The 15465-nt window shown below is 40.9% G+C and overlaps 1 protein-coding gene across 8 annotated transcripts in view; it reads left to right on the top strand.

Moving 5' to 3' along the window:
- DCUN1D4 (defective in cullin neddylation 1 domain containing 4) overlaps positions 1–15465 on the top strand; it is a 69937-nt gene that overhangs the window by 39292 nt on the left and 15180 nt on the right. For all 8 annotated transcript variants that reach the window (XM_053922721.1, XM_045182817.2, XM_024573668.3 and 5 more), the window contains 2 exons: positions 4258–4349; positions 10413–10521. In XM_053922721.1, coding sequence (XP_053778696.1) covers positions 4258–4349; positions 10413–10521 — 201 coding nt within the window. The remainder of the gene's footprint in view (positions 1–4257; positions 4350–10412; positions 10522–15465) is intronic.

The raw sequence follows: 15465 nt of genomic DNA, 5'->3' as shown, positions 1-15465 counted from the left end.
GGGTTTGGGCCCAGCTGGGGTGAGTGTGAGAGGCGGCTGGCCGATCTCCCTCTCCCATGGGCACTTCTCTCCTTGTTCTCCCCCCGTCCCTTCCCCTCACTCTCAGATCCAGTAAGCATGCCCTCGGTGAGGATTTAAAAAATTCTGATTAGAAGTTATTTTATGTGCCTCATTATTTTTGTCTAATTCTTATCATCATGTTATTGTTGAGTATTTTTTTCCTGCTCCCACATGTGCTCGCACACTGAAATGGGAAATTATGCTGATACAAATGCCCTGGGTCATTACCTGTGCGGTTTAATACTCCATTAGCCTTCCAGTTTAACAAGTACGCCTCGGACCCTCAATGAGTTTATGACCTGGAAGCGATCTCGAGATCGTCCCCTTCACTCGGACTGTTCGCAAGATATCTCGTGTCCATGCATGTATATCATGCTCTAAAAGAAAACTAGAAATTGAGACATCACACGTTTTTTTATTAAAACTTTTTTTGTCCTTACCATTCCTATGTCTCTGTTCTCCTCCACTTTCCCCTAATAACATACTAAATTTTCTTAAGAGCCTTTGGAATGTCTTTAACTTATTACATGGAATTTTGTCTTGTATTTTAAAATTTAATATGATCGACTTCAGGTATCTAGATAAATCATTCAGCTTGGTGTAAAGGTCTGGGGACAACAGGGGCGACAGTATGTTGCCTGCTGTGGTCCATAGACTACGTGTAGACAAAGAAAACTGGGCGGGGGGAGGGGGGGAGCTCCGTCCCATGGAGCCCCCTGTCTGCTGCGGATGAGAATAAGTCCACCAAGACTGATCTGCTTGGGGAGGAAAGGCTGACCAGTCTCTCAGAGGAGAAGGGCCTTGAGCCTCTTTCGAAATGGGCTTTGATTGGGTTTAGTTCACATAGGAATACAGGGGCATATATGTAAAGCTCGTCAGTCACTGTCAGGCAGTAATGATCAAGGAATGGGAAACATTTAAAGAACCATAAGGGCTTGTTCTGAGCCAGGGTCAGATAGATAGAGTGACGCCAAAGGGCCATAGAACTTTGGAAAACAAACTCATTTTATGCTGGGACCCGTATCATTTAAAGTGAGGGCATTCTTAGCAAAGCAGGTTTCACGGAATTTCATGCATTCTTTCTTTGGTCCGATTGCCCAGGGAACAGCCTGTTCCTGCACAGGGCTGCACCAGCCTTCGGCATTGTTTCAGGCCTGAATCAGGTGGGGGATGCGGGTGGCCAAGAGAGCAAGAGACGTTTTACTGATAGAATGAGACTCAGGCTATGACAAAGCTGAGGGACGAAGGTCCGTCACCCTTTTTCTGTAGCCCACCAAGTCCTTCCCTGATGGTCCCTTCATGACTGTGCCTGTCGTGGGTCATTCCTCCCTTGAGGAATCTTACCCATCATTGACTATTCAGCCATCCTCCAGGGGCGAAGCAGGGTGAAGTAAAGGGGGCAGAGGCTGTGCCTCTGCTAGGAGAGTAAGTTTTGTCTCCTTAGTGGCTTATGGCCCCGAGGTCCCCTAGCCATGGGGCCTTTTCGCCTGTCGGCGGGGTTACAGCTCCTGAAACCAGGCAGGATGGTTCCCAACAGAAAACAACATTCACGGACTTTACGAAGGACGTGTCGGGATGAGAGCTGGACCAAGGTTGCTGGGGTGTTTTGTGAACAGTCTCACAGTGAACTGGGCTTGGCAGGGGCTCCAGAGATTCCATCCAGAGGACAGTAGCCTGCATTGGATCAGAGGGCTAGGCGACAGGGCCAGCGGTGAGGAGATGAGGAGATGAGGAGGCCAGGGTCCAGCTGTGGGCCTGAGAGGCATGAAGTGAGTGTTTACTCTCAGAGGTGGGAACGCCTGTCAGGGTGCAAGGGAGTGCCCATGCGGATTCTAACTGAAAAGGGGGCGTTCCCAGCTCTTCGAAGTTCTCACCCCCAAATAGCAGTACTCAATAGAAGACAGCTGCTATTGCTCCTTTTGGGCAGTTATAAGTTCTTTAGCTCTCTCTTTCTGTAGAAAGAGGGTTGAAATGTTGAATCATACACATTGAAGTCTAAAAGACCAAATTTAGAATATGATTTTAAAGTATTTTTTACTATACTTCAATCCTAAGGTGCCACAAATAGAAGTTATGTAAGTTGTATCATCACTAATAAAAAATGTTGCTAAATAAACTCTGATATGCCGTTAATTGGGAATGCATCCCAATTTCAGAAATGTTAACATTGGAAAAACATGCAGCAAACTAGTTTTTAAAAGTAAGCACATCAATGAGTAAGCACTTTAAAGTATTTAAAACTCTCACCTTACTTGATATTTATAGCTTATGAAACTTAAGCAAGTTGTCCAGTTCAAGTCTACTTTTATTTACTAGGGTAACAACAGCAAGATCATTTAGTATAAGCTTCCTTATGAGCTCTCATAAGGACAGGTCTGTTTTGTGTAAAGAAGTAGCTGTTGTGAACGTCTGCCTTGCAGTTCAGACGTATTTCATGTACGCTGTGTTCTTGGGCCTTCACCATTTTCTTTACTTAAGTGTTTATGTGGAGTTTGCAGTCTCTCTAATAGAGGATTAAATATAGATATTGAGAATATAAGTTTGAATTAGAAAATGTGGGTTCAAGAGATGAGAAAAATCCTCGAATGTATGAATGTTTTGAAGAACATATAACTTCTTTTGGGAAATTGATCTAAGTAGCCCATTGGTCTCTTAAGTTACCGTTTTTTTTAACCTACTTAACAATCATTTTGTGATGATATGCATATAATGTAGAAACATTGGCTTACTAATCAGTCCTCATAGTCTACCTAGTAATCTTAGAGTTTTAAAATCTAAAACACATGATGACTTTAAAAGCGATGTGTACTGATTTAACTGATATTTGATGAAAAGAAATTTTAAACAGAAAAAGTACACTTAATCCTACCATCACAGACAGTTATTTTGATACTTTTGTGTAGCCCTTGAGAAGTGATTGGGCGGTAATGCTCCTCTGGTTCTTAGAACAGGCACAACACTATTTACGTGGAATATTGTGCTACTTTTAAAGAATTCCCCCCAGTGTAAATAGTTGAATTTACAAACAGTAGTGTATTTGTGATTCAACCCCACTGTGTATGTCTCACCACCTACCTTTTTATTTTTCACCACTGTTCTACACCTTGCTCTTTCCATCTGATAGATCTTGGAGATTGTTCCCTATTTGTTGACTTACTGGTCCTAACGGGGGCATAGTATCCCTTTGTGTGCAATGTATTGGGTGGGCCAAAAAGTATATTTGGTTTTTTCTGTTAAGATGGCTCTAGTAGCACTTAGTTGTCTTTAACGTCATTAGAAACAATTTTGTTACATATGTATGGTAACAACTGTCATATCAGTGTGCATTTAAAGAAAACTTTACCAAATTGGTGATTTTTTATGTAGCCAATTTTAGTATTGAAGATGGAAGAAAATATGCAACATTTTTGGCATATTATGTTTTATTATTTCAAGAAAGGTAAAAATGAAACTGAAAAGCAAAAATGATTTGTGCAGTATATGGAGATGGTTCTGTGACTGATCGTACATGTCAAAAGTGGTTTGTGACGTTTCATGCTGGAGATTTCTCCCTGGACGACGCTCCACAGTCAAGTAGACCAGTTGAAGTAGATAGTCATCAAATCAAGACGTTTACTGAGAGTAATCAACGTTCTACCAAGTGGGAGTTAGCTGACATAGTCAGAATATCCAAGTCAATAAAGTTATTGGTGAAAATGAAAAATGTCAAATTTTATGGAAAAAAACGGATGGACATTTTGGACCACCCAATATTTAGCAAAGAAGTATTTAATAACTGCCACCTCATTTACAAATGTTTGTTTTCAGTCTTGTGCTTCCGCAAATAGTACTGCAGCAATTATTGCTGAGTGTACGCGTTTGCACGCACCTGCAGGTGTATGGATAAGCTAACTTCCCGTAGAGGGTATTGCTGACTGAGTAACTGGTTTTCATTTTAATAGATATGCACAACTGCCCTCTGGAAAGGTTAATCTTTTTGCACTTTCACCATCATACTTCAAAATGTTTGTGTTTCTCCAAACCCTCATGCACAGACTGAGTTACGCCAAACTAGAACTCATTTGTGAAGTCACTCTTGTTATTTCAGTGACTTTAAACTATGGTGAACAGAAGCATTTGGCAAGATGTTAATGTATTTGATTGCTGAGATCAGTTGTCTGATTTGATTGGGCTTGCTTTCTTTTTTTTTTTAAACAGGTAGTTATGCTTGTCCTAGCTTGGAAATTGGATGCACAAAATATGGGTTACTTTACTCTACAGGAATGGCTAAAAGGAATGACTTCTCTACAGTAAGTCCTGAGACTGTCTTGGGAGGTCCCTACTCTCCCAAGTTGGTCGCCGCCTCCCCGGGATCTCAGGGCGTCTGGGTTGGGTGACTGGAAGAAGGCCAGGTATCTTGGTAGACTTTAGCTGCGGCCGTGGGTTTAAAGGCCATGCCCCGTTTATATGATGAGCAGGGCTTTATGGTTGAATTTTAGCAATTAAAGTTTTTATGTAAGCGCATACTATTTATTTTAGTATTCATCTACAGCAACTCCACCCAATAGAAATAGACCAGTCTTTTCTCAGGTATGTGAGCCGCATATGTAATTTAAATTTTCCCAATAGCCACATTAAAAAAGTATAAAAAGAAACAGGTATAATTAATTTTACTATATTTTATTTAACCCAAAACATTACCATTCCAGTATGTAATCAATATTTTAAAAATCAATGAACTATTGTAAATTCTTTTTTCACATTAAATCTTGCAAATCTGATGTATGTTTTACACTTAAGATACATCTCAGTTTGCACTGGCTGCATTTCAAGTGGTCAGTGGCCACGTGTGTCTGGTGGCTACTGTGTTAGACAGCACAGGGCTAGAGCTGAGAAAGGAAAGGCTTAATAGAATCTGGTTTACAGTTAGTGAGAAAAAAATTGAGTAAAGTGTAACTTGTAAGTGTAGATGTTTGAAATCTTCTGTTTTAGCTTAGGGCAAAATCGAAACTTTATTACTCTAGTCATTAAAAAATAGTAATAATAATGATTCTGTTTGTGTTACCGCCCCATTCTGGGGTAAAAAAAATCAGTGGTTTTACGTGTTCACTTTGTACTTATGTGTGTGCTGTGTTTGTGTATATATGCATATGTGTTTGCTAAGAGTTTCATTCAAGAAAACAAATTGTTATTCTCTATTACGCATTGAAGGATACAGTAGCGGTAGATAAGTAAACATTTCAAATGGTATTAGAAGGTAAAGTGTTAATTCTTAACATAGTAACTTTGATCTAGAGTACTTGGAATGACTTCCCTTTTTCTTTGCACTTCAATTAGGAATAAGACTTTAATTTTTATTAGATTAAAATTGGAGTTGTAGTGGTTTTATTTAAATAATTTTGGAATTTGTCAACTTTTAGTCTCATTGTCCATTTGGTGCTGGAATTAATGCTTTATTTGCACTGTGCTTTAGTAGCCTCTGAAGCCTCATCACTGTTTCCCATTGGAGCCTCAGGACTTCCCAGACAGATCAGGCCTGATCCTTGCTCGCTTCACAAAATGAGGAAGCTGAGGTTCAGAGGGGATAAGTGATTGGTGAAGGTAGATGGCAGAAGTGGAAGAAAACCCAAGACTTCTGACTCTGAGGTCACATTCTTCCTCTAACAACTATTGTCTGGGGGCAAATGAGTTTTAGGCAAAAGCCAAATGACCTTTTTACAAATATACTTTCCTTTCATAATACTCTAGAATTTTAGGGTTAAGTCTCTGACATCTCTAAAATTGTGTTTCCATGTTGGCAAGCAACTCCTTACGATTTTAAGCCTTTCCCTCTTTTGTCGTTTTCTTCACTGCCTTTCTTTGCTGCTGCCCGAGTGGCGGCTGTGGGGCTGCCCCTCGGCAGTGCCCCTGCGGTGGTGACTGTGGCCACGTCAGGACCCGTCAGGATCTTATTTCAGGGCTTCAGAGGAGCATTTTCTCAGGCACGTTTTCATGTGTCCTAAGAGAGTAGAATGCCTGTTTTTACGTAGTTCTAGATTCTTTTTTTTTATATTTGCCTTTACAAAAGAATATCCCATGATGCCGGGTCTTGCCCGTGTGTTTTGAGGGCCTCACCGCCTGGGATGTGAGATGTGCCGTTCCTGGGAGAGGTCTGCGAGTGCATTTGGGAGGGCGCTTTGCAGGCCCTGCTTTGGGGACTGCGTGGTGGCAGGTGGCTTCCTGTAAAATTCAGAGGGTAGTGACAACACTTGTACAGGCACTGAGGAATCTGCTTGCTTTTCCGTGATATGAAACTCTGAGATTGGTTTTCTCATCAATGAGATGCAGGTATTTAATTACTCAGAAAACCTGTATGGCTCTTTGTAGTTCAGAACTAGACCAATTGCATGTTTTCAGAACCCCCTCCAGCCTTTCTGGATTTGTCATTTGTTTGGCATTAAATATCGGAGTGGTGGTGACGTGCCAAGCACAGCGTTCTGGGTCCTGGGGAAACAACCTATGAGCAAGACAAAGTCCATTTGGGGTTGGGGCTTAGAAGCAATAAATGTTCAGGCAAAAGATCCAAAAGTAATAACGTTAATTCTTCATGTAAGTTAACTAAATAAGTACTGTATTTGTAAGGTATGCACACGCAGTAAATAAAACTCAGGGGCCAGTTAGTTATTTGTGTGCTCCAAAGGTGGGAAGTTTTGGACTCACACTGAATTTAAAGTGTGTATGTGGCAAAATACATATAGTTATATATATACTATACATATATATACGCTAGTATATTTGATTAACATGCTTTTTAAAAAAAATTACTACTGTACCGTAGAAGTGTGCTAGAAATAGCCCATAGGTTTTGGAGCCAGATAGTTCTGAGTCAGTTTGGTAACTTCCTGGGTGTCCCTGGTAGCATTCCTAAAATCAGGAAGGGGAAGTGGTGAAATGTGGCACGTACTTGGGCACTCAGAAATTAGTCTTGACTCTGTCTCCTCGACACCGTGTAGAGGAGTTGTGGGCATGGCCTCTCCAGGGCTGGGAAGAAGTGACAGCAGCTGGTAGGAAATGTCTGTCCCCAAGCTCCCCGTGGTCATCCTCAGTCAGAGAAGGCACAGCTCTTGTTTCAGTTGATTGTTCATTTATTGTCTTGTCCCAGCATGTGGTTTTAAGGGTACCACTGATGGATGAAGCTTTCTAGGGATGCTCAAGCTAAAACAAAATGCAGTGTGTTAGAGGTGCAGCTAACTTTGCATAGGACTGATGATGGGCTGGGAAAATACCTTTGGGCTGACCGAGAGAAGGGGCAGAGGCCTTTTCCAGGTAATGTGGGAGAACTGCCTTTGATTTTATAGCCTTTGATTACTATTGTCCTGATTTCTGTTGATTCCAAATTTGTTTTGTGGCAGCAAAACTCAAGAAATGATCCCACTTCATGTGTATATTTTGCTGTGGCAGACAGTGCTCCGTCCCAGTGTGGCAGGGTCACTCTACAACTTCTGCAAGTCTCCTTACGTGTGTGTGGTACACAGAAAAGCAGGGGAAAACGGGCTGAAGAACTGAGCGGCCACTAGATGGCAACCTATGGTTCAGACCTGGCCACTCACTGGCCTGCTTCCCTAGTGGGTGTTGGTCCAGAGGTTCTGCCCCACAAAGCCCCCTTTAAAGCAGTTAGTTAAATTCCTTATCAACAGTATCATCTCTAACTCACATAACTATCCTTAAGAGCTGCATGAAATGGAAATGTTACTTTGGGCATTTTATGCTTTATATACTCCAGACAAGATCTCTTGTTCTTTCAAACATAGGGACATCTTTCGCCAGGGTAGCTGGACTAACTCTCAGGCATGCTGCAGAACTTGACATTTTGCCTTGTAGTCCTACCCAAAGATTCACAGTATCTTTATTTCCTTTCAGCTGTGTAGTGTTATCTATGTAGTGTAGCTAAATGAGTCGTTCCTGTCCTTGAACCTGTTGAAACAAACAAACTGCTCTTCTCATTGGGCAAGACTGAACTAAGCCACTGGCCAAAATTGGTACAATTTCCTGTGGCTTTGGTCCTTAGTCTTTGTTTCCAGTTAAGAACAGGGATCTCTACCTTTTATGTTTTGGAGTTAGCATTCCCTCCTCTTTGGCCCTCCCCCATATTGTTAATAAAATATTATTTATAGATGATGATGATAAATAAAACCATACAGTACAGTCCCCAATGCAAAGTAAGCTCTGCTCCCTTACTGCTTTCTTGTGTATCCTTTTATCCTCCATTGGCCCTCAGTTGGGTCCCAGCACTAGATCTCTAACTAGGCTGTCAGCGTCTCCTTTTCCACCTTACCCAGCCCTTCTACACAGAGATCCAGAATGAGCTTTTCAAGACTCAAGCCTGGTCATGGTCTCTTCCATGGTAGGAGGAAGCTTCCATTGGTTCTAGGATTCAGTTAAATAAAACACTGAACCACAGAAACTCTTTATGGCTGGTCCCATCTCCCTTTCAGCCTCATCTTACACCGTTTCCCCTCTTGCTCTACCTAGTCTAGTCATAGTGGTTTTCTGCTCGACTTTGGACTTCCTGTGCTCCTTTCCACCACTGGGCTTTTGCATGTGCTGTTCCTTTTAGCTGGAATGTCCTCCCTCCTAAAACATCTAGTTTCCTCTTCTCTTTCAGCTCTCAGTTTACATGTTAGTCCCTTAAAGAAGCCTTTTCTGACCTCTAAAATAGTATGATTTTAATCTTTTTTAAGTTTTCAAACATCAGGAAGAAATAAAGGACATTCTGAATTATTGTAGACTCACAAATGAGACATTTACTCTAATTTTTGGCTTTTAGATACTTTATTTCAGTAGATCATGGGAACATTTTTGTAGTTAGCTTTCATAAATTTATTGCTAAAAATAGTATGTTCTATTATGAATCATAGTTTATAAAGTATTAATAATATTTACATTGATAATACTTGTAATATGTATTAGCTATACTTAGTAGGTAAAAACTCTACAGAGAAACATAAGAAATACATCCAGCATTGAAAAACTTTAATATTTCTGGTGAAAATGGTGACTATTAGTTCTAATTTTTAAGGGCTAGCTATTACAAACAGAAAATTAGTTTGTAAAAATAACCAATTAGTCTACTTCCTTAGGAAAGTGGTGTGTCACTTTCCTGTAAAAATAGGTTATCATCACCAGGTTTCCTAGAAAAATAGCTGATTTCAAGTCTAAGGGCAGGTACAAAGTGAGCTGGAATCTCTTGTGCCAGAAAGTGAGGATGCGCTCAAAGACCGATGGAGCCTGTCGGAAGGACGCTGGAGCCAGCTTGGAGGGGCCACTGCCCAAGTGAGGACAGTTTATACCTCAAAAAGAATAAAGAAAGTAATAGCTTGTAACACTGAATAAAAAGCAAAAATCCCTAACTTGAAATAATAAGGAAAGTGGTGAGTAGAACTATTCTTTATAGAAGAATTCCAGCCAGTAAGTGTAAAAGCGTGATAGAGTTGGAAAAATCACCATTTTGCATCTTCAAATCTAAAATCAATTCAGGGAGGTATCATCAATGGATGGCAAAGCCACTGACTGACGGTTACTGCGCAACGGGATTCAGAGTCTCAGCACATCCCACAGGTGGTGTACGCTTTCAGAGGGGCAAAGTACCTTTCGGTGGGGAGTCCCGTGGCCGCCTCCTTACCCAGATGAGCCAACTCGGCATCACCAGTACGGGGCAGGCCGACGTGAGCCTCCCAGTGGGGAGCACTGCGAGGGGCATCATGTGCAGTGCCCTCATAGTGTTCAACCTGTAATTGTAGGGAAGTTATCTGACAGATGGAGATGCTACAAAACAGCCAGTCTGATCTCGTCAGAAATGACATTGTCAGGAAAGACAGAAAAAAGGACACCCTTCCAGACACTAAGGAGATACGACAACTGAAAGCAATGAATGAGCCTTGATCAGATCCTGGACTGAAAAAAAGGAGCAGCTGTAAAGAGCAATGGGGAAGCAATTGGGAAGTTGGCAGTTGGGTTGTAGATTAGCTAAGAAAGTTGACACTGACAGACTATTCAGGGTGATGACGGTGTTTAAGTATTTAGGGGTGTCATTGTGTGGGCAACCACCTTGCAAATGGTCCAGAAAAAAGCACGTGTGTGTGGGAGAGAACACAAGTTGGACGATGTTCACTGTGAGCCAAAGGGATGGGTGGGTATGCGGGCGCTTATTTAGAACTTTCAACTTTTCTGTGCATTTGAAACTTTTTGAAATAAAAAGTGTAGGAAGAAATAGGTCTTCGTGGGTGTGTTCCGGCACCAGATTTTTTATCTGTCTTTTGGTATTGTGTTTTGTATTACTGCCGCAAATAAGAACAAAAACTCAGGTTATAATTTGCTTTATTCTGTTTTTCTAGATGTGATACAACAGAAAAACTCAGAAATACTTTGGATTACTTAAGATCATTATTAAATGATTCTACAAACTTTAAACTTATTTACAGATATGCATTTGACTTTGCACGGGTGAGTTCTCTGGAGCCTATCCAGACGTTTCCCTCCCCTCCCTCCCCCTTTTATTGCCTTCTGAGGTTTGTTTTTACATACACAGTGAAGAAGTTAAATAAGGACACTAATTAACTTTCTTTCTACGTGTAAACTTTCTAAGTTAACTTTGATTATGGGTAAAAAATGTAGTATGTTAGCAGAAAGCTGTAGTGGCAGACCTTTAATGGTTCTTGCTATTGTCTCAGTAATTTGTAAATGGGCATGTAATAGACACTGTTCTAAATATCTCTTAGATAAGCTTGGAAAGGCTCTTCTCATGAAACAACAAACCTTCACCCATAGAGTTTGCTGGAAGAAGCTAATTAGATCTAATCTATTTTTATTTGGGGTGCTGTATTTGGAAATCATTTGAATTTCAAACCTAACCTAATTTCAGTGAACATTATTGCGATGTAATTTCTAATTATTTTGAGAAGTAATCATATTGTTACCTAGTGAACTAGACCCAAGTACATGGCGATGGTTCTGTTGTGAAGTAAAGTCTTATTTTGCAGCCTGATAACCACAGGTAGAAGAATTCTGAGGCTCTAGTTGGCATTGTGTTCGTTCGTGTACAGTCCACAGCTCATACAATTATACTTTTTTCAAGATTGGTATTTTGTTATGTTTGTGTGTTTACTGGTCTTAGGTGACTAATCTTTGACTGCATTTTTAAGTGAATTTTTAATTAAGGCAAATATTTGTTGTGGTTTTTATTTTCCTAGCACCATGCTGATTTTTTCATATTTTACCCGCTTTGGCTCTGCTAGTTCAGCACCAAAGATTTATTCGGCAATGAATTTTGGTGCATCTACGATAATACATTAGTAATTTTCTGTAGTGTGCTCATTTGTGAATTTTTACATTACTGCAACCTTCAAATAAAACGACAACATGCATGAAGATTCATAGATGTTAGAAATTATACGGTAAAATTCAGCTAGAATGTTTTACTAAATGGCATTTCTATAATTACATATAGAAGTTGTTTGCCAAATGCTTTTAAAATAGCTGCATAGTTTCTAGGATTAAATATTTTATTACATGTGATTTTATTTTCCTTTCCTGGTCAGCTGTTTCTTCTTATATGGGTCAAAATTTGGTTAGAAGCGTTATACCTAGAAAATTGGGCTTATTTTCTAACTTTTCTGTTTGGGGGTCAAATTTTCCCACACGTCCACTGCTTTAGACCCAGGTTTCATTTACACCTCCCTGGCTTCCATTCCACCCTCGGTCAGTCTCAGGGGTCCATCTTCAGTCGCCTCTTTCGCGGTGCTCCTGGCACAGCCTCGCTGGATGAGGCCCTCGTGACTGCCGCCCTGCACTGCCCCCGTAGCCTTATTTCCGCCTTCTCACCCAGCATTCAGTCAGTACAGTGTCACTCATCTTCGTGCAGCCCCAGGCTCCCTCGGCCACCTTCCAGCTCACAGAAGCCTTCAGTACCTTCCCTCTGCTTTTACATCATGTAGCGCCTCACTGTGCACCTGGCGCAGTTGCTCTCACAGCAACTCGGAGTGACAGACGGGGATGCATTCAGTCTGCTTCACAGAAAGGGAAAGTGGGCCTCAGCGAAGTGGAGAAACTGAACCGTGGTCCTGTGGTTAGTCAACAGTAGACCCAGGACTCACGCCCGGGTTCTGACTCCTGGTCCAGTCTGCAGGTCCCTCCAGGCCCTTGCAACCCAGTCCCAAGCTTCCTCTGCTGTGGTGCCTGCAACTCCTGGGTAGTGAAGTTGAATTAGCCGTTCACTGAGTCTGCCACCTGCTTGTTTGGCCTTTCTGCTTGCTGTCTTTTGTCACGCTGGACTTCTGGCTAGAGCCCTCTTTGGACTCCCACAGCTCTCTGCATTGTTAGGCCTCTAAGCCCCAGCCACGCTTCCACTTCCACTTCCACTCAGCCTTGCCTGCACCTCCTTGTCCTGGAGAGATCTGTGCCTTCATTTACACGGTGCTCCTATCTCTGCTAGCTTGGCTTTGGGATTTAGGTAACAGCCTTAATTTTATCTGCCAGCAGAGTTCTTGACTTCTAAGGAGAGGATCAGTAAATATCCGTGATTAAACTCTTTTACTTAAGGATGAATAACAACCACTCCACCATTCAGTTAAATTATGCTGTAAGATAAATTGGTTATTGAACCCTTTCTTTTTGTTTTGTTTTGTTTAGCTCTACCCACACATTTTGAGATACTGTATTTCCATTTGCATTCACTTAAAAAAATATTTTCCAGTTTTTCTGATGAATTTTTTTTTTGACTCAGTGGTTATTTAGAAGTGCGTTGTTTGTGTGATTTTTCCAAGTAATCATTTTGTTATTGATACCTAGTTTAATTCTGTTGTGGTGGGAAAACGTACCCTGTATAATTTAAGGCCGCTTACGTGTACGGAGGCTTGATTTGCAGTTCAGAATGCGGTCTGCTGCGGCGAATGTTTTACGTGCACCACAAAAGAAGGAGATCCTGCCGCTGTTCCGTGGAGTGGTTCATAAATGCCAGTTAGGTCAAGTTGGCGGACAGTGTTCAATTTTCTATATCCTTATTGATTTCTGTCCACTTGTTCTATCAATTACTGAGAGAGGAATGTTGAACTCTCCAACTGTAATATTTCTCCTGTCACTTCTACCATTTTGCGCCGTGTTATTTTGAAGTGCAGATATTAGGTTGAGATACACTTCGTATTGTTATGTCTTCTTGAAGTATTGACCCTTAGTATTCTGAAGTGTCTCTATCCTTGGTAATATTGCTTGTTCTGGAGTCTATAGCCATTCCAGCTTTCTTTAGATATGTCTCTTTCCATCCTTTTACTTTTAACCTATTCGTGTCTTTATGTTTAAAGTGGGTTTCTTACAGATAGCATATAATTGGGTCTGACAATATCTGTCTTGGGATGCATAAACTGTTTGTTTTTTTAAAAGATTTTATTTATTTGTTTTTAGAGAGAGGGAGAAAAAGAGGGAGAGAAACATTAGTGTGCAAGAGAAACATCAGTCAGTTGCCTCTTGCACGCCCCCAACCAGGAATCTGTCCTGCAACCTAGGCATTTGCCCTGACGAGGAAAGGAGCTGGTGACCTTTCAGTTTGCTGGATGATGCCCAGCCCACTGAGCCACACCAGTCAGGACTAAACCATTGATGTCATTATTGATATGGTTAAGTTTATGACTTCTTTTGGATTGATTTTTTTAAGCTTTCATTTTATTTCCACTGTTGCCTTGTAAGCTATCTCTCTCTCTCTTTCACTGTTCTTGTGGTTGCTGTAAGTTTTATAGTACATATCTTTAAATTTTCATACGTTTTCTTGAAGTAGTAATACCCACTTCATGTATAATGCAAGAACCTTTACAGCAGTGTGCTTTCATTTTGCCCACCATACTTTTTGCTGTTGCTGTCATACATTTTACTTATATGTGTGCCGTAAATCTCACAATATATTATATTAGTTTACTCAGGCTGTTCTAACAAATTCCAGAGACTGAGTAATTTATAAACAACGGAAATTTATTTCTCACAGTTCTGGAGGCTGGGGAGCCCAAGATTAAGGTACCAACCAATTAGACAGCTTAGATGTCTGTTGAGAGCCCACCAGCTGTAACCTCACAATGTTGGAAGGGAGGAGGGAGCTCTCTGGGGTCTTTTTTATAGGAGCACCCGTCCACCTTCAAGAGGGCAGAGTCTAATTACCTCCCCAAGACCCCACTTCCTAATACCATCACCTCGGGGGTTAGGATTTTACCATGAATTTTGGAGGGACACAAACATTTAGACCAGAACACCTATCTTGGTAATAATGCCTTTTATACTTATCTAAATGTATATCACTTCTGTGCTCTCCACCTCTTTTGTTTAGATACAGATTTCTATCTGGTATCATTGGCCTCCTGCCCCACAAATTTCCTTTAATGTTTCTCATGGTTCAGATCTCGTGGTGATGAATTCTCTGAGCTTTTATGTTGCCTCCCTTGTAGAAGATACTTCTCTGGATAGAAGGTTCTAGGTTATTGAATATTCGTTCAGTACTTTAATGATACCTTTCTACTGTCTTCTGTCTTGGGTAGCTCCTAATGATAAGCCTAGTGTTGTTCATTAGTCCTTCGAACTTAAAGTCTTGTTTTCTGCTTTTATTCTCTTCATTGCTTTTCCGAGGTTGATGATGATGTGCCTAGGCATAATTTTCTTTATGTGTGTTCTGGTTAGGGCTTGTTGAATTTTTTGACCTGTGGGCTAATAGTTCGTCTTAAATTGGGAACATTCCCAGCTGTTATTTCTTCAAACATATATATATTTTGTGTTCTTACTCTGTTGGCCTTCGGGGACTGAGGCTGTGCCTGTGTTAGATGTTTGATACTGTCCCACAGGCTTTGATTACTGTGTCTTCTAATATTAGCCTTTTCTGCAGCATCCAATGTACTGAGAATCCTAGCCAGTGTATTTCTCATTTCAGGTGCTGTTACTCTGCAACTCTGTGAGTTCCATTTGGGCCTTTTTTTGTATGTTCCATTTCTCTCTTCATCTTGATGATATCTTCTTCCACCTTCTGGAACATCCAGAACATATTTATAACAAGTGTATTAACAATTTTGTCTTCAGTTTCCACCATCCCTGCCATTTCCTAGGTCTCTTTCTCTTGGTTAATTTTTATCTTGGCCATGAGTCATATTTTATAGCTTCTTGCATTCATAATAGTTTTTTTTTTATTGGATGCTGGATATGATAAATTTTAGTTTGTTGGTTGCTAGGTCTTCTGAATTCTTTTAAATAGTGTTGGATTTAAAAATTTTTCTGGTACATAGTTGAGTTTCGTGGGATCAGTTTGGTCCTTCGAAAGGGCCGGACCTGAACACCCTTCAGTCTAAGGATTATAGAGCCCCACTCGTCTCGGAAAGCAGGACCCTTTTGAGGATTCTACTACCCAGGGCCCTGAGCACGATG

Source organism: Desmodus rotundus, chromosome 4, assembly GCF_022682495.2.
Source record: "Desmodus rotundus isolate HL8 chromosome 4, HLdesRot8A.1, whole genome shotgun sequence".
Lineage (NCBI taxonomy): Eukaryota > Metazoa > Chordata > Mammalia > Chiroptera > Phyllostomidae > Desmodus > Desmodus rotundus.
The sequence above is the reverse complement of the archived record's forward strand: the minus strand, read 5'-3'. Positions and strand labels throughout refer to the sequence as shown.